This window comes from Pygocentrus nattereri, chromosome 19 (genome assembly GCF_015220715.1).
Source record: "Pygocentrus nattereri isolate fPygNat1 chromosome 19, fPygNat1.pri, whole genome shotgun sequence".
Lineage (NCBI taxonomy): Eukaryota > Metazoa > Chordata > Actinopteri > Characiformes > Serrasalmidae > Pygocentrus > Pygocentrus nattereri.
The window spans coordinates 1,376,687-1,397,895 of record NC_051229.1 but is presented as its reverse complement, the minus strand read 5'-3'; the positions used below and the strand labels follow the sequence as shown (position 1 = coordinate 1,397,895).

Below are 21,209 nucleotides of genomic sequence, written 5' to 3'. Positions count from 1 at the left end.
CTGGGCTTCACGCTCCTGGCTGCAGGTCTGAGCAGAGCGCCCAGTTCCTCCATCTGCCCAGGCTGAGCCTGCCTCGCTCCCTGAGCTCCACTTACTGACTGCATTAGATTTATTAAGGCAATGAGCCCCCTGCCTGAGGCCCGAGGATAGGACTCCACCGCCCTCAACACCCCCATCAGCTTAACCCTTAAAGATCAGCAAGAAAGAGCAGCTGTTTCTGCTGCTTATTCCACTTTCCCATGACAGGATCTCAGTGCTGAGAACAAAGGCACAGTTTTTGTGAAAATCCATAATTACCTTGTCAGCCCATCAATGTCTGTTTCTCAAATGCTAAATTTATGTTGTTCTCTAATCACAAATCAGATGCAAAATTCATACAGATCAAATCATATGACTAAAAAGTGAGCTTTCCCCACCTAAATTTAGCCTGTTGGTCACATGCCACTACTGATTTTTAACAATATTTCAGAAAATTGAAACATGAAATCAAAAGGCTCAAACTGCAACCATCAGATGTTCATCTGAGGTATAACTACACAAAATTTCATCACTGGATTGATTCATAGTAGTGGTCCCAAATTACAATCCCACACAGACACCTTCACACATTCTGCCACCCTTAAATCTGAAATCTGACCTGAAAAATCCGAGAGTGCATTTACATGCACTTAATAATCTGATAACTGCAGAAAATCAAGATTTTGTCAGTAATCTGATCAACATGTTTACATGCACTTGAGTACTTAGATAAAGGCGAAGCTCTGGGTCTACATGAGTCAGACAGTAATCAGATAACGGGGAAACTCCAGGTCTACAGGAGTCAGACAGTAATCAGATAACGGGGAAACTCCAGGTCTACAGGAGTCAGACAGTAATCAGATAACGGGGAAACTCCAGGTCTACATGAGTCAGACAGTAATCAGATAACGGGGAAACTCCAGGTCTACAGGAGTCAGACAGTAATCAGATAATGGGGAAACTCCAGGTCTACAGGAGTCAGACAGTAATCAGATAATGGGGAAACTCCAGGTCTACAGGAGTCAGACAGTAATCAGATAATGGGGAAACTCCAGGTCTACAGGAGTCAGACAGTAATCAGATAATGGGGAAACTCCAGGTCTACATGAGTCAGACAGTAATCAGATAATGGGGGAAACTCCAGGTCTACAGGAGTCAGACAGTAATCAGATAATGGGGGAAACTCCAGGTCTACATGAGTCAGACAGTAATCAGATAACGGGGAAACTCCAGGTCTACATGAGTCAGACAGTAATCAGATAACGGGGAAACTCCAGGTCTACAGGAGTCAGACAGTAATCAGATAATGGGGAAACTCCAGGTCTACATGAGTCAGACAGTAATCAGATAATGGGGGAAACTCCAGGTCTACATGAGTCAGACAGTAATCAGATAACGGGGAAACTCCAGGTCTACATGAGTCAGACAGTAATCAGATAACGGGGAAACTCCAGGTCTACATGAGTCAGACAGTAATCAGATAACGGGGAAACTCCAGGTCTACATGAGTCAGACAGTAATCAGATAACGGGGAAACTCCAGGTCTACATGAGTCAGACAGTAATCAGATAACGGGGAAACTCCAGGTCTACATGAGTCAGACAGTAATCAGATAACGGGGAAACTCCAGGTCTACATGAGTCAGACAGTAATCAGATAACGGGGAAACTCCAGGTCTACAGGAGTCAGACAGTAATCAGATAACGGGGAAACTCCAGGTCTACAGGAGTCAGACAGTAATCAGATAACGGGGAAACTCCAGGTCTACATGAGTCAGACAGTAATCAGATAACGGGGAAACTCCAGGTCTACATGAGTCAGACAGTAATCAGATAACGGGGAAACTCCAGGTCTACATGAGTCAGACAGTAATCAGATAACGGGGAAACTCCAGGTCTACATGAATCAGACAGTAATCAGATAACGGGGAAACTCCAGGTCTACATGAGTCAGACAGTAATCAGATAACGGGGAAACTCCAGGTCTACAGGAGTCAGACAGTAATCAGATAACGGGGAAACTCCAGGTCTACAGGAGTCAGACAGTAATCAGATAACGGGGAAACTCCAGGTCTACATGAGTCAGACGGTAATCAGATAACGGGGAAACTCCAGGTCTACATGAGTCAGACGGTAATCAGATAACGGGGAAACTCCAGGTCTACATGAGTCAGACGGTAATCAGATAACGGGGAAACTCCAGGTCTACAGGAGTCAGACGGTAATCAGATAACGGGGAAACTCCAGGTCTACAGGAGTCAGACAGTAATCAGATAACGGGGAAACTCCAGGTCTACATGAGTCAGACAGTAATCAGATAACGGGGAAACTCCAGGTCTACATGAGTCAGACAGTAATCAGATAATGGGGAAACTCCAGGTCTACGTGAGTCAGACAGTAATCAGATAATGGGGAAACTCCAGGTCTACGTGAGTCAGACAGTAATCAGATAATGGGGAAACTCCAGGTCTACGTGAGTCAGACAGTAATCAAATCAAAACTCAAACTTCATAAACAAACTTTGTGCCGCTTTACCTGAAAATATGAACATACATCATCTAGAAAATAAAGAACATTTACATGTTGTCAAGCCTGTATTTGGTTTCAGCGTCGCTCCAAAAGTCTCACACATGCTCAGACTGAGAAATCCAGAAGAGATCAGAGTAGGAGTTCACAGCACTGAGAAATCTGATCACCGAGCTAAAATCCAGTCTCTTTATCAGATTTCGTAATCAGATTTCTAGACCTTACTCAGATCTAAGAAATCAGAGTGTGCTGTTAATGCGACCATTTGAATAATCAGATAACTGCAGAATTCAGATTATGATTGGATTACTGAGTGCATGTAAACTCGTTTTTCAGGTTTTATGCCTAAATATTTTGCATGTGTTTTACTCAGACACTGCATCTGCCTCTCCAACATAAGCTCTGTAAAACCAGCTGTTAAAGCAGAAAAATAGAGCTGCATTCAAGAGAAACACAAACAGGAAACAACAACAGCGCTAAAGACTAATTTAGCGACGGTTAAATCAGTCTCACTCTAATTTCCAGTGATAGTGAGTTATTTCTGCCCTCATGGATTCATTCAGGACTCAAAAACTAATCCACTCAGAACACAGGATTACTGGCTCAACACTTCACTCGCAGTAACTTCACTCACACTTAGCAGGAACAATAATGCTTTCACAATAAGAGTCCCATATCATGCTGAGTGTGTTCAGTGTATGTCAGTGATGGTGAGGGGGTGTAGTGTAAGTCAGTGATGGTGAGGGTGTGTAGTGTAAGTCAGTGATGGTGAGGGGGTGTAGTGTATGTCAGTGATGGTGAGGGGGTGTAGTGTATGTCAGTGATGGTGAGTGTGTTCAATGTAGGTCAGTGATGGTGAGTGTGTTCAGTGTAGGTCAGTGATGGTGAGGGTGTTCAGTGTAGGTCAGTGATGGTGAGGGTGTTCAGTGTAGGTCAGTGATGGTGAGGGTGTTCAGTGTAGGTCAGTGATGGTGAGGGTGTTCAGTGTAGGTCAGTGATGGTGAGTGTGTTCAGTGTAGGTCAGTGATGGTGAGGGTGTTCAGTGTAGGTCAGTGATGGTGAGGGTGTTCAGTGTAGGTCAGTGATGGTGAGTGTGTTCAGTGTAAGTCAGTGATGGTGAGTGTGTTCAATGTAGGTCAGTGATGGTGAGTGTGTTCAGTGTAGGTCAGTGATGGTGAGTGTGTTCGGTGTAGGTCAGTGATGGTGAGTGTGTTCGGTGTAGGTCAGTGATGGTGAGTGTGTTCAGTGTAGGTCAGTGATGGTGAGTGTGTTCAGTGTAAGTCAGTGATGGTGAGTGTGTTCAGTGTAAGTCAGTGATGGTGAGTGTGTTCAATGTAGGTCAGTGATGGTGAGTGTGTTCGGTGTAGGTCAGTGATGGTGAGTGTGTTCGGTGTAGGTCAGTGATGGTGAGTGTGTTCAGTGTAGGTCAGTGATGGTGAGTGTGTTCGGTGTAGGTCAGTGATGGTGAGTGTGTTCGGTGTAGGTCAGTGATGGTGAGTGTGTTCAGTGTAGGTCAGTGATGGTGAGTGTGTTCAGTGTAAGTCAGTGATGGTGAGTGTGTTCAGTGTAAGTCAGTGATGGTGAGTGTGTTCAATGTAGGTCAGTGATGGTGAGTGTGTTCAGTGTAAGTCAGTGATGGTGAGTGTGTTCAATGTAGGTCAGTGATGGTGAGGGTGTTCAGTGTAGGTCAGTGATGGTGAGGGTGTTCAGTGTAGGTCAGTGATGGTGAGGGTGTTCAGTGTATGTCAGTGATGGTGAGTGTGTTCAGTGTAGGTCAGTGATGGTGAGGGTGTGTAGTGTAAGTCAGTGATGGTGAGGGTGTGTAGTGTAAGTCAGTGATGGTGAGTGTGTTCGGTGTAGGTCAGTGATGGTGAGTGTGTTCGGTGTAGGTCAGTGATGGTGAGTGTGTTTGGTGTAGGTCAGTGATGGTGAGTGTGTTCAGTGTAGGTCAGTAATGGTGACTGTGTTCAGTGTAGGTCAGTGATGGTGAGTGTGTTTGGTGTAGGTCAGTGATGGTGACTGTGTTCAGTGTAGGTCAGTGATGGTGTATATGTTTAGTGTAAGTCACTGATGCTGATGTACTTACAAATATTGGCGGTGCCTTTAGGGATGGGCAGGTAGGAGCCCATGCTCCACGCTCGGCCCTGGTAGTGTTTTTTACAGCGTGAGCAGTCTGGTCCTGTGGTGTTGTGCTCACACTCACAGCTCAGCTTTCCTTTCTCAAACACACAGCTGTTGGCGTGGAGGTTACACTTACACCTGAAGGATTAAAGAGAAGAACATAATTTGTCCCGCGCTGCTTCAGATGAAAAAATACCAGGATTACGTGACTGTGATATTCCCAACAACATACTGTAAGGTGAAACTTTTGTTTTTTTCCCATATACTTTCAGTTCACATCTCTACTTCTTTTATTGTTCTACATGAGTTCACTGATTCAGCAGCAACGCCCACAAAAACTCATCTAGTGCTGTGACTGGTCTGGAATTTCACTGATACAGTAAACAAACATTTTGATTGGTTAGGGGCTTGGGGCTTGTTTGCATACTGCAGCTTTCTGCAATACTGGTATCTGAAGTGGGCATAATCTTCCCAAACAATCCCTACATAATATACGTAATTTAGAATATATTTATCTGTAGCATTCTGCTTTACTTGCTATTTTCAAAAGAAAACAATCATCTCAACATTCAAAACTCAGAAATACACAAAAAGTGAAGATTGAGCTCACTGAGTTACTGCACAGTTCACTGCTTCATTGACATATACATGTTTATCTGCTTCAATCACTGATAGACTTTGTGTTTTATGTGCTTGGAATTGAACAATTTCATAAAAGATCTCAGTAAAAAAAATCTCAAAGCTAGTTCACAGTTTATGCAGGATCACCTAATCTTCAGTCATTTGCTGTTTGAATGGTAACTTCATCATATAAGTGTACATTTAAAATCTGTAGCCCATCTACTGCTACAGTTTATCAGCCCCCCCCCATTCACATAAGACCAGTGCCGAGCAGATATTTGGGTGGTGGTACTGTTACAAGTGCATCAGGCTCTGAAGAAGCTGAAGCATTTTAATGTTTAGTTGTATCTGACAGACCTGGGTGTTTTTGCAAATAACATATAAATAAAAATCTTCTCACTATTCAGATTTCTACTTAAGTTAAAGCCGACTTCCTGACCATCCACGTCCACTTTAGTGCAGCGCCTGATCTACAAGCCTTTCCGTCCAGGCTGGAATGTGCGATTACTCATCTGGCCATTAATTTCCAATTTCCGTGTGGCGTTTTTAGTGGACGGCGCTGCTGGCCGTGGTTTTCCCCATTATAATCCCCTTTAACAAAGGCTCCTCGCTAAGCCGTAGAAGAGCGTTTCATTATGTCATTAAAAATCATCCCTCATTCCGTCGTGCCCCCACGGAGAAACGGAACAGAAACACAGGTCACATCTGTGGCACAAAGGCAAAATCAAAAAAGTCTCCCAGCGGTCGAGCTTTGGCAGAGAAAAAAAAAAGAATAAAAGGAGTAAAAAGTCTATAGATGCCAACAGAGCTGCTCTCTTCAAAGCTGCTGTGATGTCTTTGGGGAGAGAGCTTTTGACAAAGAGTCGTTTTTGTTTCAGGGTGTTTTTGAGGGCTTATTGTGGAACTGGACGATAGGGAATGTGACATGAAGTGCAAAGCACAGTAAATCTGCTTACAATTATTTTGTCAGTGCCACTATTTATATATTTAATTATATGGAAGTGGGTCTGTATCATATGGATGAACCTCTTTAGATACAATCACAACCTGTGAGTTGATTCAGCCACTGTTAGTCAGAGACTGTTTAATCTCTATAGAAAAGCACTGACCAACAGAATGAGACGCCCAGGATCAGCTGCCCATGATCCTAAGGTCTCCATGCCCAGTGCCAAGTGTGGGCTAGAGGGGTACAAAGCCCCCCAGCATTGAGCTGTGGAGCAGTGGAACGCTTTCTCTGGAGTGATTGAGCTCCATCTAGTTCCTTTGGGATGAGTTGGAGTGACCCAAGACTGACCATCTAATATAGGCACCCCTACCTCGCTAATGCTCACTCAAGTGATCCAACATTACTGTGAGGATTTGATTGAGTCTAGAAACATTTTGGATATTCATTATTCTGCAAAGCCCCCTTCACTTTCTGTAATTTTGAGTCAAATGGCCATAAAACCAACACTATATGTTTTTTGTTAAAACTGAAAGAAAGCTTATTGGTAAGTGTGGAGGAAAAGAACACACTACAATATGGTGAGCTTGAGCTGCTGTGAGTCGCCCTGTAAGGCCTGAAATGACCATTGCAAGGTCAGAGGCGTCAAGGTTTTCACACCAAAACAGGTCTCCAAATCCCCAAACCTTACACAGTGTTGCTCTAAGTACATAATGTTCACTTTTCAGCGTCAGAAAAAAGCCCAGAAAATCACACTACAGCTAACTGCACTGTAACTCTAACTCTGCTCAATATCTCCTTTAACTGAACATGAAATGACTGAAATGTGGTCTCTGACTTTTGCACAGCACTATAGTGCATTTTACAACATATTAAAACAGAATGGTGAAGCCTGGATGTAACATGATTAATAATTGGTCTGTTTCCATTTCAGCACATAGTCAAAAGCTTGTCCCAAGCACAATCCACTTACAACGCTGTGTGCAATTACACATTTCCACCAGAGAGGTCTCCAAATCCTCAAATCTTACACAGTGCAGCTTTAACTAAACCTCAGTGCTGGCTGAAACTGAAGGCTATCATTGTAGATGTTAATTATGTATTGGCAAAAAAATTGAATCCAGTTTTTCCCTTTCCCTTTTTTGCAGTCGATTACCCAAAGTGTGATTGGTTAGAGGTGTCATTTGCATATTGCAGTCAATATTGAGATAACGATACACAAACCGTACATTGTGCAGCCCTGATTGTGCATCCACCAACACTCCCGATTTTCACGTGCCTCCCTATTCTTAATCCTTTCTCCTGCTGTGTTCCTGACAATTCATTTATTCCGTTAATCTTCCGATTTCATAGTGATACAAATCAAAATCTCAGATGCTGTGTGGGATACATGTTGCTGTACCTGGCAACCCAGCCCAGAGGCAGAGGTGAGCATGTGCAAACTCCGTTTTTTCAAATTCAGTTTTCCGCTAAAAGTGGATGAAAGATTTTTGTGTTCTTTATGGATTTTACTGTGAGCTATGAATTCATGACTAATTAAAAGTCATTTTACTTTCATGTCCTTGTTTTCACTCCACTAATCGGTGGTGTGGGGGCATTGGGAGGCCATTTACCAACAACCTGGAAAATCTCTTTTTCACATCCTAATGTCTGAAGATGTCATGCACTATGGATCCAAATCTCCAGTTTGATTTACTTTCTAAATAAAAACAAGAGGCAAAAACAGCAACACAAATGGACCCGTTATGGACATTAGACCATCTTCGTCATTTGAGCTGAGCGCTCTCGCGTTGCATATCAATTCTAAATATAATTTGCCGTCATTGATTTCTGCACCAGGAGGCAAAAGGTTACGAATGTGTTCTGTACTTCTGACCTCCGGCTGCTTTAGTGATATCATTGACCAATGAGTTAGTGATATCACCGAGCAATCTGGATATGCAACCCCACTCAGGGGAATCGGCATATGCTGCAATATCGAGCTCCTGTTTGTTTCTTTCTCTGCACTTCCGAGGGAGGACTTTTCCCACCGGAGAATCGGAGCATTTCGGATTTTGGGCTCTGAGCCAGACACATCCCACAAAGTCAGAAATACATCCATTCTAATTGACTTCCTGCTCCTTTCGACACAGCTCATGAATGATGAATAACTGGGGGAAAAAGAGGGCAAAACATAATATTCCAACTTACCAGACACGACGGGCTTCTTTTGGTTCTGTCTGGCAAGTAAGAACTTTATATATGAGTTAGAATATCTGATTCTGGCTAAATATAGAAATGAACCCAATTCTAACCCAAGATAAGGTCTTGAATCGCACTGAGATCCGAATGGATGGCACTGAATTACCTTAAACCTCTAAAAGGCTCTTTAAAGCTGCATAATGTATTTTTTATTGTTAAAACTGAAAGAGGCGTCATTACTGAGTGAGGAGAATAAAAACAGGCTAAAATGTGGTGAGTGTGAGCTTCCTGAGTTGCCCTGTAAAGCCTGAAATATCATTTAAATTCAGAAGCACTGAGTTTTTCACACCACGTCGTACGTCTGTATGTATTAACGTCGCATACAGACTCAAAAAGAAGGTCCGGCTCGATGTTTCGGCCTCAAATAATCTCAAAATCAACATCCTACTGATGAAGATATGATACAGTAGTGATTCACTCACATCCTCAGAAGAAGCTCCTTCACCGAGTTTGGACTGAGTTCTCTTTGAATTCTTTTTCAATCATCAGATTCATCCACTCGAGGAAGAAGCACAACCCATGCTACAATATGTTCTGTGTGCAGTTATACATTTCCACCAGAGAGGTCTCCAAATCCCCAAATCGTACATAGTGTAGCTTTAACTAAACCGTCTTCAGTGCTGGTTGAACCTGCATGCCGTCATTGTAGATTTTGCTCAAAATTTAGGGCTTAGAAAAATCGAATACACAGTACCCCAAATGGAGTTGACTGTCCAATACATGGATGTTTGGTGTCTGAAGTTTGCTCTGTGAAAGCAGACAATATTGTACAGCAAAGCTAAAAACAGTAGCATCTTAAAGTGATAAGTGATACTTTTTTGATCCCACAACCGGGGAAATTCCACCTCCGCATTTAACCCATCCGTGAAGTGAAACACCACATACACACTAGTGAACACACACACTAGGGGGCAGTGAGCACACTTGCCCGGAGCGGTGGGCAGCCCTATCCACAGCGCCCGGGGAGCAGTTGGGGGTTAGGTGTCTTGCTCAAGGACACCTCAGTCATGGACTGTCGGCCCTGGGGATCGAACCGGCGACCTTCCGGTCACAGGGCTGGTTCCCTGACCTCCAGCCCACGACTGCCCCAAAGGTTCAATTTTGTCCATATGTTAGTCCATATTTATGGATTAGAGTCATACAGCATCAGAAACCACATCATCAATTCCATTATAGATTAACGAACACCTCCACATGCTTCGGGATGATTTAGGCATGCCGTCGACACCAAAACCTTCCAGTACTTGTTAGCTACATTAGCCTCGTTGCTCCAGCGCTAACAGTAAAGAAGTAAACTTCAGACACCAAACGAATCTTTGGCTGACCGACTCTGTTACGAGTAAGAGGAAAACTTTAACCTTGTGAAAGTGATGATAAATTGAGATCTCGCTTTGTATGATACTCTTTGTTGCAGTGAAGACCTTTTGTGTCAGTCCTGAATTTTAAAATTCTGTGAGCGCACGTTTTGTATTATGAGCAGTCGTCCCTCCGGAGTGTCCTAAAGTGCAGTCAATTAAAAGAAAACCGAGCCGTATTTCTAATCTGCGGACGTATCAAACAGCCGTCATTTAGATAGAGAAAACTCCCCAAAGTGACGCGCTCTGAGCCCTGACCCGCGGGTTAATTAAAAACCAGCCGAAATCTGGATCATCGCTCCGATGTCACACAGTTAAAGGTGTCTGCGGCTGGGCGGTGGGGGACACGATGCTCTTGGCCACCGACGTTGTCATATTGAGCGTTTCTCTGATTTCAATATCGCTCTCCTGGTGCCACTGGGACAGGGCCTTCACCGCAAACGCAGTGATGAAAATCCATTTAATAAGGCTTTATTGGCCTTTCTCTCACTGCAGTCCCAGAGTGGGCATTGGCTATTATCTAGCTCAGCTGCATCGGCTCTGCTCTTCTGCTAGCAATCACAGGCAAACAGTGGGCACTCAACTTTAAGGTACAAGGAATAAAGGTCAAGTGACAGGGACTGACTCAGCACATCTTCAGTGTCTATAGAAAAGATGTACATAGACCAATAAAACTGTCAAAGATTACTCAGGAAAAAAAAAAAATTCCATTAAAAAATATTTACACTGAACGTTATGAATAAACAAGATTTTGGCCTTAAAAGCTGTAAAGTTAAAACTGGAGAGAGAAGATTTGTGTGGGGACAAGAAAAATATATTTTATGCAGAGCTTTAGATGCAAAAAGCACCAGACTTATGGCAAAATAAACTTGTTTGCCGCAAAAATACTTATTTATTAGCTTTGTATACAAGAAAATTCAGCCTGACGCGACTGTAGCCCCACACAGTTCAGCCTGACGCGACTGTAGCCCCACACAGTTCAGCCTGACGCGACTGTAGCCCCACACAGTTCAGCCTGAAGCGACTGTAGCCCCACACAGTTCAGCCTGAAGCGACTGTAGCCCCACACAGTTCAGCCTGAAGCGACTTTAGCCCCACACAGTTCAGCCTGAAGCGACTGTAGCCCCACACAATTCAGCCTGAAGCGACTGTAGCCCCACACAATTCAGCCTGAAGCGACTGTAGCCCCACACAGTTCAGCCTGAAGCGACTGTAGCCCCACACAGTTCAGCCTGAAGCGACTGTAGCCCCACACAGTTCAGCCTGAAGCGACTTTAGCCCCACACAGTTCAGCCTGAAGCGACTGTAGCCTCACACAGTTCAGCCTGAAGCGACTGTAGCCCCACACAGTTCAGCCTGAAGCGACTGTAGCCCCACACAGTTCAGCCTGAAGCGACTGTAGCCCCACACAGTTCAGCCTGAAGCGACTGTAGCCCCACACAGTTCAGCCTGAAGCGACTGTAGCCCCACACAGTTCAGCCTGAAGCGACTGTAGCCCCACACAGTTCAGCCTGAAGCGACTGTAGCCCCACACAGTTCAGCCTGAAGCGACTGTAGCCCCACACAGTTCAGCCTGAAGCGACTGTAGCCCCACACAGTTCAGCCTGAAGCGACTGTAGCCCCACACAGTTCAGCCTGAAGCGACTGTAGCCCCACACAGTTCAGCCTGAAGCGACTGTAGCCCCACACAGTTCAGCCTGAAGCGACTGTAGCCCCACACAATTCAGCCTGACGCGACTGTAGCCCCACACAATTCAGCCTGAAGCGACTGTAGCCCCACACAATTCAGCCTGATGCGACTGTAGCCCCACACAATTCAGCCTGAAGCGACTGTAGCCCCACACAGTTCAGCCTGAAGCGACTGTAGCCCCACACAATTCAGCCTGAACCGACTGTAGCCCCACACAATTCAGCATGAACCGACTGTAGCCTCACACAGTTCAGCCTGAACCGACTGTAGGCCCACAAAAAGAAAGTCATCTGTAGTCAACCACTCTTCTCCTGTATAATGAAAGTCTGGCTTCACTCCTGATCCGAACCCAAGGTTTTTGCCTGGATAAACATCACCTAATGTGTTGTGCTTATGCTGCCAAAATAACAAGACACTTCAGCGCGCCAGATAAAAACTTTAGCTTCCAGGTAATACAAGTAGGCAGAATCACGTAAACGCAGGCCAAGATCCTGATGAACAGGATTTGAACGGGTCAGATCCCATCAAGTTCAGACAAACATTCAAGCTCTCGCTTACAGTAGGATAAGATATTTTCTCCAGGTCCTTTAAACATCTTTAAAAAGCCCAATCCGCAAATACATTTATAAATCAAACCACTTTCCACTCTGGCAGAGGAAAGAGAAAAAAGACAGATACTGTCTGTGTCAGTATGTTAAGCTGAGGTTCCAGCTCATGTGTTTTAGGCCCCCGGTGGGATTTCTGTGTTTTTCATTTGGATAAGTCTGAATCGGGGTCTCGAACACGAAAAGAGAGCCTCCTTTGGATGCCTAGCATATGCATTCTCGACGTGTTTGCCGAGTTGATAAAACTATAAAATCCTCAACTCTGTTTCACTCTTGCTCCCAGAGACGTTCCCCCGTCTGTCTGCACCTGCACTCCTACGTTCTTTTACAAAGACACACAAACAAGCTCGGAAAGCTCTCCTCCGTCTGCATAGGAAGTAGAAAGCACACTTTCATGTGGGTTTCTCACGCTATACTCCTCTGCCTGACCTTGGTTTTCTCTCGGCGTGTTGACAGTGCTGACAGCCTGTAGTGCTCTCGCTTCAAAATGACAGCCTCCTCTATTCCCCACTCTCTCTCTCTCTCTCTCTGCACAGACTTCAAACCAACTCGCTGCAAAAGTTGCTTGACTTGTAGCCACTGGGGCCGCACGACGTGGACCAAACACCAGCACTGCGATTATACTGGTACATAAGGCCATAAACATTACAGCACATTAAGAACATGTTGGTGTGACGTGGTTAAAGACCGTCGTTTTGGCTAAAACAATCTTTTCCTCTGCCACAGGAACTCGTCCTTCGCCCAACGGGTCAGTCATTCAACCCCATCTGATTCAGCTGAATTACCCTCGTAAACTTTGTCCTAAGAACAGAATTGAATTGAATTCAGAACCATCAGCCAACTGTGGAATTAGACCTCTGCATTTAACCCGTCCCTGCAGTGAAACACCACATACACACTAGTGAACACACACACTAGGGGGCAGTGAGCACACTTGCCCGGAGCGGTGGGCAGCCCAATCCGCAGCGCCCAGGGAGCAGTTGGGGGTTAGGTGTCTTGCTCAAGGACACCTCAGTCCCGTACTGTCAGCCAACGGGATCGAACCTTCGACCTTCTGGTCACAGGGCTGGTTCCCTGACCTCCAGCCCATGACTGCCCCCGAGTCTGTTTACGAGTCCAGTGACACATTCCCGTCTCAAATAGGCTACTTATGAACTGTTCTGAGCTCGGAATATACAAATCAGGCGGTCTAAATAAGCTCACCATGCATCCAGTAAAGAACACACCGATTTTGGTTAATAACACATACAAACTGAAATTGCTGCGATTTCAATCTCTACATGTAAATAACCAAAATGGAGAGCGCGATCTGTAGCGTCCATACGCCTGTGTGACGCAGAGGGCCGTCGGATTTGTATCCTTCACCATGTCAACAATTTCATTGAACAGGGAAAGATCCATATGAACCTCTGATTCCCACTCGGGAAGTTGTGAGTTTCTCAAAATCCGAGTTGCCCATCCGTGACGTGGTTTCAACAGAAAGCAGGAATAAACGAGTGGTTTGCGTGGACGTTTAAGTGCCTGTTGGATCAATCTGCATGATTTTCAGCAGTAAATTAAGAGCAGGTGGCCATACCTTACATTCACTGTTAGAATAAACGGAAAACTGAACAGACAGATGTTTCATTCTGCAACGGTGTCACAGAATTCAGACGCTTGCGGACATTAAAAGAGGCATCAGTTTTAATGTTGTCAACCAAAATCGGAATCCAGAAACAGGCAGAGAGGTCAAAACACAGGAAGGTAATAACGGGAGCAAACAGACCAAAGGGGCAGCCCAACGTCGCCGTCGTAATACACGAGTGAGGGTCAGAACACAAACGCAGAGTCTTCAGAGAAAACAAGTCCAATGGGGAGTCGTAGATAAACAAGGCACAGATCATTCACGGGACGGCAGCCAGAAGAACGCTCAGTAGTTGCCATGAAACAAACACTACCTCACAGTGAGGCAGCCTGAAGCCTGGGCTTAAATACGGACTACAAACAACATGTGATCAACACACAGGTGGGACCAGCCAATGATCAGGCGATTGCGAACGCTGATAGGTGCGTTGGGGTGAATCCGGAGTCAGCTGATCTCCCAATGCACTCTGGGAGACCGAGTCCAAGTGAGTGTCTTGAGAGGAGGTAGGGAGTGTCTGGCGACAGTGATTTCCTGGGTGATTCTGGGAAATTGAGTTCGTTTCCCTAGCAGACGTGACACATTCAAAGGTAAACGACTCAAATGTAAACCATCATGCTGTTTCTCTGCTGGTGTTGCAGCAAAGCTGGTGATACTGTACATTTTAATGCATTACAACACAATAATATTACAGTAGGTGTACAGTGTATTTAATATAGTACACTGTGCCCACACTGTAAATGCTTTCCTTGAATCCAACATTGGGAATGCTGTATAAAACAAACCCATCTAAAGTATCAAACTGGCTTTACTGTAGAAATGACCGTGTTTTACATGCCAGCATCTTCAAAAGCCTTTAACACCAAGTGAAATAGATGCATTATCACTGCACTTGCATTCGTCTCCAAACGGGCCGTTATTTTATTAACACTGAGCTGCTGCAGCAACAGCCGTAATACACACCTTAAACCTTGTGATAAACATTCCCCGATACCTTCCTCTCCAAACACAAAGAACCCGGACCCGAGAAAAACAGCGCGCCACGCCGGCTCTCAAATCTAGCTAATAAAACCGGCTTGCTGGATGTGAGAGCAGTAAATTTCCCTCAGTAATAGTGTGAACAGGTCCTGCTCTGCTTGCTGATTAGCGTCTGGGCTCCATTGTTTTGCTCTGCCTCAGGCTACAAATGCCATAATATGTAATGGGCTAACTCAGTCAGGCTAGCTCTGCCTGCACGAGCAGAAACTGCAGGGAGTCGAGAGCAAACAGGGCAGATGGCCATCAAGTCCGACTCAGAGCTGCTGCGTCTGAGGAACCGAGCGGCGCTCCAGGATCTGCACGAGACTAGACGACGGCGAGAGTTCGGATCATCTCTACCAGAGCAGGAGAAACAGAGCGGCCTCCTGTCGGAGCTCGACCTTCAGGGAAGAAACGCCTTCACCTGCAGGCCGGCGGGGGGCGGAGATCAGCTTTGATGTTTCTGGAGGTGGAGAAGGAGCAGCTACTGAATGTGAACTACAGAGAGAGAGAGAGAGAGAGAGAGAGAGAACACAGAGAACAGAGAACAGAGAGAGAACCGGGAAGCCCAGAGAGGAGAGAACCTGCACACACTGAAGTCGGATGCAGAGAAACACATTTTCTATTATGCCGCCCAAAATACAGATCAATCAGAAAAGCGTTCTTTGAAGAGTTTGGAAAAAATAAGCAGTGCATTCTCCTTCCTGTCAGACTCTTGATAAACTTTACATTCTTGGAGAAGAAGCTGAGACGGCGACGCTGGCAGACACATACAGTACGCCTCATCATCATCCCAGGAAAGATCTCAGGAACCTCTTTAGAACTCCACTAATGACATCACCACCACTTATTAAGATTAAGAGACCTTAATCTTGCCCAGAGCGGTGGGCAGCCCCATCCGTGATGTCCGGGGAGCAGTTGGGGGTTAGGTGTCTTGCTCAAGGACCCCTCAGTCACGTACTGTTTGCTCTGGGGATCGAACCGGCGACCTTCTGGTCACAGGGCTGGTTCTTTAACCTCCAGCCCTCGACTGCCCATCACCTTAAATATACCACTTCTATACTCTTTATTCATTTATTTGTTCTGCTTGTTGTCTTTTTATACATCTATCGATGTTATTATACTATAAATAACCTTGTATATACACACCGGTCAGGCCTAACATTCTGGGGGCAGTGTCCTGTGACCACTGATGAAGGACTAGAGGAAGACCAACACAACCTGTGCAGCAGCAGATGAGCTGTCGTCTCTGACTTTACATCTACAAGGTGGACCGACGAGGTAGGAGTGTCTAATAGAGTGGACAGAATGGACCAAACAGATTTTTCAAACACGGGTTTGAAAAACGTCTGGTTCCATTGACCTCCATTAAAAGTAAAGAGGTTCTGTTCAGACAGCGATTTGATTTTAGTTCCACTTTGAGCTGAACTTTAACACTGTACTCAGAACAGTCATCGCAATAAAGCTCATACAGGGAGTAAAAACAGAGAGAGAGACAGACAGAAAGACTGAGAGACAGACAGACAGGCCATTGCTTCCAACTGAGCTCCCAACCTGGTCAATTGCATAAAACTGAAAATGTGCCTGAAGAGGAAGATCTGGGTTAAACCGGGCTCTGAATGGTGGAGATTAGGCCCAGCTTACAGAACCAAACTTCAGAGAGTCTTGGCTGTTCGACTATACTCGGAATGAGGGGTATGATAAAAATGCGTGAGGCTGATTTTTAGCCAAACTACTCCTTTAAAAATCAGATTTATAAAAAAATCGGATATTAAAATACAGGAATGGATCAGCAGGTATGGTTCATCTGGTAGGTTGGCCCCAGCTGTGCTCTGTGCTCTGCCAGAGGCCTTCAGCAGCGAAGCGCTCGCTCCGAGCCGAGTACCGAGTTATTCCGAGGGCCGCTCAGGTGGAAATCCCTCATTCTTCATCTGCATTGGAGCACAGATGCCTGGTGCTGAGGTGCTATTGAATCCGGAGAGTGTTACAATAGTCTTTTGACATGCTCTTTGCCTCGGGAACGCTCGGTGACCCTCCGGAGCCGCGGCCGTCTCCTCCCGCTTGGTGACGGTATTGAAATGAGGCGTCCTATTAGACCCGCGCGGCGGCCAATTTTCGCACTCGTCCGGGTGGAATGTAATACATCTCGGGCAAATTGTTTGTGTCTCACCTCGAAATGTAGTCAACCCCAGTGGCGCTCTTCAAATTTCCGGGGAAATATTAGGAATTCATCACAGTGTAATTCCCCCGCTCCTATTATTCCGCCGCGGCCCAAATCCGATTTGAATTGAGGCGCCCTGGTTGGCTTTGCTGGAAGCTACGCCTGCAATTTGTTTCAAATGACAGAGCTTATTATGGAGCTCCCACACTGATCTGCATGTGCGCTAAGCTAATGAAAGCCTGGCCTCCATCAGGCACCGACTCAGTTAGATATAGAGGAGGGTGCTTATGGCGAGTGATCGTCTATGGGTGCTCGAGATTTTGTGTATGTTTTCGTTTTAATGCATCCATACATTCGTATGTCACCCCCAGTCAAGCGACGTGCTTTGTGTGACACTGAACTGTGGACATTTGCTGCTCATTTTAAAGCAAAACTCTTCACTTATTTTCTTATTTCTGACATTAAAAAATGAAACCTATACATATAAAATGAGCTATAACTTGGGTAAAAGCCACAATTTGTGCTTATGTGTCCCCCCAGTGTGTTAAAATCTATGAATAAACAGTAACTTTGCATTAAAACGTGCAGAAACGTGTCTGTAACTTATTTTTTACTCAGAAAATCAACAAATACATGGAATTTCACTAGGGTGCACAAACTTTTGCATGTGACTGTATGTTGACAAAAACAACCTTTTTTAAATTATTATTATTAAAGTGTTTGATGTGGTATATAAACATTGTTAAAGTAACCCAGATTTCACAGTACACACAGGAAACATAACAGCCCATTTTGCATTTACCGTTTTTGTGATGTCACAAAAACCAACACATGTGTTGTCTGATCAGGCTACAGCAGTTTAGCTCCACCCATTCAGGCTACAGCAGTTTAGCTCCACCCATTCAAGGCTACAGCAGTTTAGCTCCACCCATTCAGCCTATAGCAGTTTAGCTCCACCCATTCAAGGCTACAGCAGTTTAGCTCCACCCATTCAGCCTACAGCAGTTTAGCTCCACCCATTCAGCCTACAGCAGTTTAGCCCCACATATTCAGCTACAGCAGTTTAGCTCCACCCATTCAAGGCTACAGCAGTTTAGCTCCACCCATTCAGTCTACAGCAGTTTAGCTCCACCCATTCAAGGCTACAGCAGTTTAGCTCCACCCATTCAGCCTACAGCAGTTTAGCACCACCCATTCAGGTACAGCAGTTTAGCCCCAGCCATTCAGCTGAAGCTATAAGGAGTGTTTCACTGTGGAAAGAGACGCCATATAAAAGAGAGCCAATTAGTTTTAGAATATAAATGTTCCACATTATTATTATTTTTTACATTCCAAATAATTTTGGACTGTTTCTGTTGTTGAACTGTTTCTGCTCATTCGTCACGAAACCTTCATGCAATGTAAATGTTTTGCTCCGACAGTGAGACTATATCTGTGTTTAACACATTTAATACGAGAAAATATGCGGACAAATATTGTGTCTTCCATGTGGATAATGAGGGGGGTTTCTGATAAAGTGGCCACTCTCTCTGGGCTCTGCTAAGTAAGGGAATGTGAAGTGTGCGTAAGTTCCTGGCTCCGGCGCTGCCGTGTCCTCAGCGCTCTCCCGTCACGGCGCTCTTTGAAGTTATTTTCATTAAATGCAACCGAATTGGCTCAAAGAAGGTTAGCGCTAATGTAACTGGCGAAATGAATAATGCAGCATAATTTTTAGGGAGGCTGAACGTGTTGGCATTCATGTTTATCGCTGTCCCTCCGGGGAGTGTTTATGTTGATGTTTTCATTTCCCAGCCTCTCGTTTATTATTTACAACCCCAGCAAAACCTCTAATTACGCCTAATTAAACATCTGACTCGTGAAACTGATCAGCATAAAAACCGAGACATCAGAGCTGAAACTACAACCCAGCAAATTCCTGTACCAAGCATGACGTCCTTCAGCTCTGGATTCCTGGGAGTGAAGGTGATAATTCAGCTGCGTCTATCAGTCCTGGACTGTTATAACCGATTATTCGTAGCATTCGGCGTCAACAAGGACGCAGCGATACGAGCCGTAACTCTGAGCTCGTATCGTCACCGTTGCTGCAGCTGGAAGAGCAAGCAAAACAGACCACAGTGACCACAAAAAAGAAGACAGCAATCCACAGTTACAGACTGTAGTCCATCTGTTCCTCTGATACTCTGTTACCCTGTTCTTCAGTGGTCAGGACCCCCATGGACCCTCACAGAGCAGGTACTGTTTGGGTGGTGGGTCATTCTCAGCACTGCAGTAACACTGACGTGGTGGTGGTGTGTTAGTGTGTGTTGCGCTGGTCTGAGTGGATCAGACACAGCAGTGTCTGTAACTGTAGAACTACAGAGTGCAGCTATACGGTCAGTGGAGCTGATAAAGTGGACAGTGAGCTTAGAAACGAGGAGGTGGTCAGGATGTAACGCCTGACCGGTGTGTGTGGACACTTTACGATCAGCTTGATTGGAGGATCTGCACATCTCCAGAGTTTAAACCAAAAACGAATAAATACGGCTTAAATAATAAACAATGCACTCTTAAAACAGATTCCACCTAAAACGGTTCTTCAAGGGTTCTTGTTAGAACCAAGATTAAATAGTCCTTGCATAAAATGGTTATTTTGATTGAAGGAGAATGAAGGAGAATGTGTCAGTAGATGGTTTTATGTAGAACCCTTTTTGAAAATGGTTCCATGTAGCACCAAAAAGGGTTCTGCTATTGTTATGATCTCAAGCTTGAACTCATTTGGTGCACATATTTTCAAAAAGTCTACTATTAATTATTCAGTATTTACTATGAATTACTCAGTATCTACTATGAATTATTCAGTATCTACTGTGAATTACTCAGCATCTACTATGAATTATTCAGTATCTACTATGAATTATTCAGTATTTACTATGAATTATTCAGTATCTACTATGAATTATTCAGTATCTACTGTGAATTACTCAGCATCTACTATGAATTATTCAGTATCTACTATGAATTATTCAGTATTTACTATGAATTATTCAGTATCTACTATGAATTATTCAGTATCTACTGTGAATTACTCAGTATCTACTATGAATTATTCAGTATCTACTATGAATTATTCAGTATCTACTGTGAGTTATTCAGTATCTACTATGAATTATTCAGTATCTACTGTGAATTATTCAGTATCTACTGTGAATTATTCAGTATTTACTATGAATTATTCAGTATCTACTGTGAATTATTCAGTATCTACTATGAATTATTCAGTATCTACTGTGAATTATTCAGTATTTACTGTGAATTATTCAGTATCTACTGTGAATTATTCAGTATCTACTGTGAATTATTCAGTATTTACTGTGAATTATTCAGTATCTACTGTGAATTATTCAGTAACTACTGTGAATTATTCAGTATTTACTGTGAATTATTCAGTATTTACTATGAGTTATTCAGTATTTACTGTGAGTTATTCAGTATTTACTGTGAATTATTAAGTATTTACTGTGAGTTATTCAGTATTTACTGTGACTTATTCAGTATCTACTGTGAATTATTCAGTATTTACTGTGAGTTATTCAGTATCTACTGTGAGTTATTCAGTATTTACTGTGAGTTATTCAGTATTTACTGTGAATTATTCAGTATCTACTGTGAGTTATTCAGTATTTACTGTGAGTTATTCAGTATTTACTGTGACTTATTCAGTATCTACTGTGAATTATTCAGTATTTACTGTGAGTTATTCAGTATCTACTGTGAGTTATTCAGTATTTACTGTGAGTTATTCAGTATTTACTGTGAATTATTCAGTATTTACTGTGAAATATTCAGTCTTTACTGTGAGTTATTAAGTATTTACTGTGAATTATTCAGTATTTACTGTGAATTATTCAGTATCTACTGTGAGTTATTCAGTATCTACTGTGAATTATTCAGTATCTACTGTGAATTATTCAGTATTTACTGTGAATTATTCAGTATCTACTGTGAATTATTCAGTATCTACTGTGAGTTATTCAGTATTTACTGTGAGTTATTCAGTATTTACTGTGAATTATTCAGTATCTACTGTGAGTTATTCAGTATTTACTGTGAGTTATTCAGTATTTACTGTGAATTATTCAGTATCTACTGTGAATTATTCAGTATCTACTGTGAATTATTCAGCATCTACTATGAATTATTCAGTATCTACTGTGAATTATTCAGTATTTACTGTGAGTTATTCAGTATCTACTGTGAATTATTCAGTATCTACTGTGAATTATTCAGTATCTACTGTGAGTTATTCAGTATC

At 43.7% G+C, this 21,209-nt stretch overlaps 1 protein-coding gene across 1 annotated transcript in view; it reads right to left on the bottom strand.

Annotated features, from left to right (window-relative positions):
* The window catches only part of LOC108413460 (netrin-G1), a 139,398-nt gene that overhangs the window by 24,461 nt on the left and 93,728 nt on the right, over window positions 1-21,209 (bottom strand). Inside the window, exon 4 of the mRNA XM_037530825.1 lies at window positions 4,630-4,802. Within this exon, the coding sequence (XP_037386722.1) occupies window positions 4,630-4,802 (173 nt within the window). The remainder of the gene's footprint in view (window positions 1-4,629; window positions 4,803-21,209) is intronic.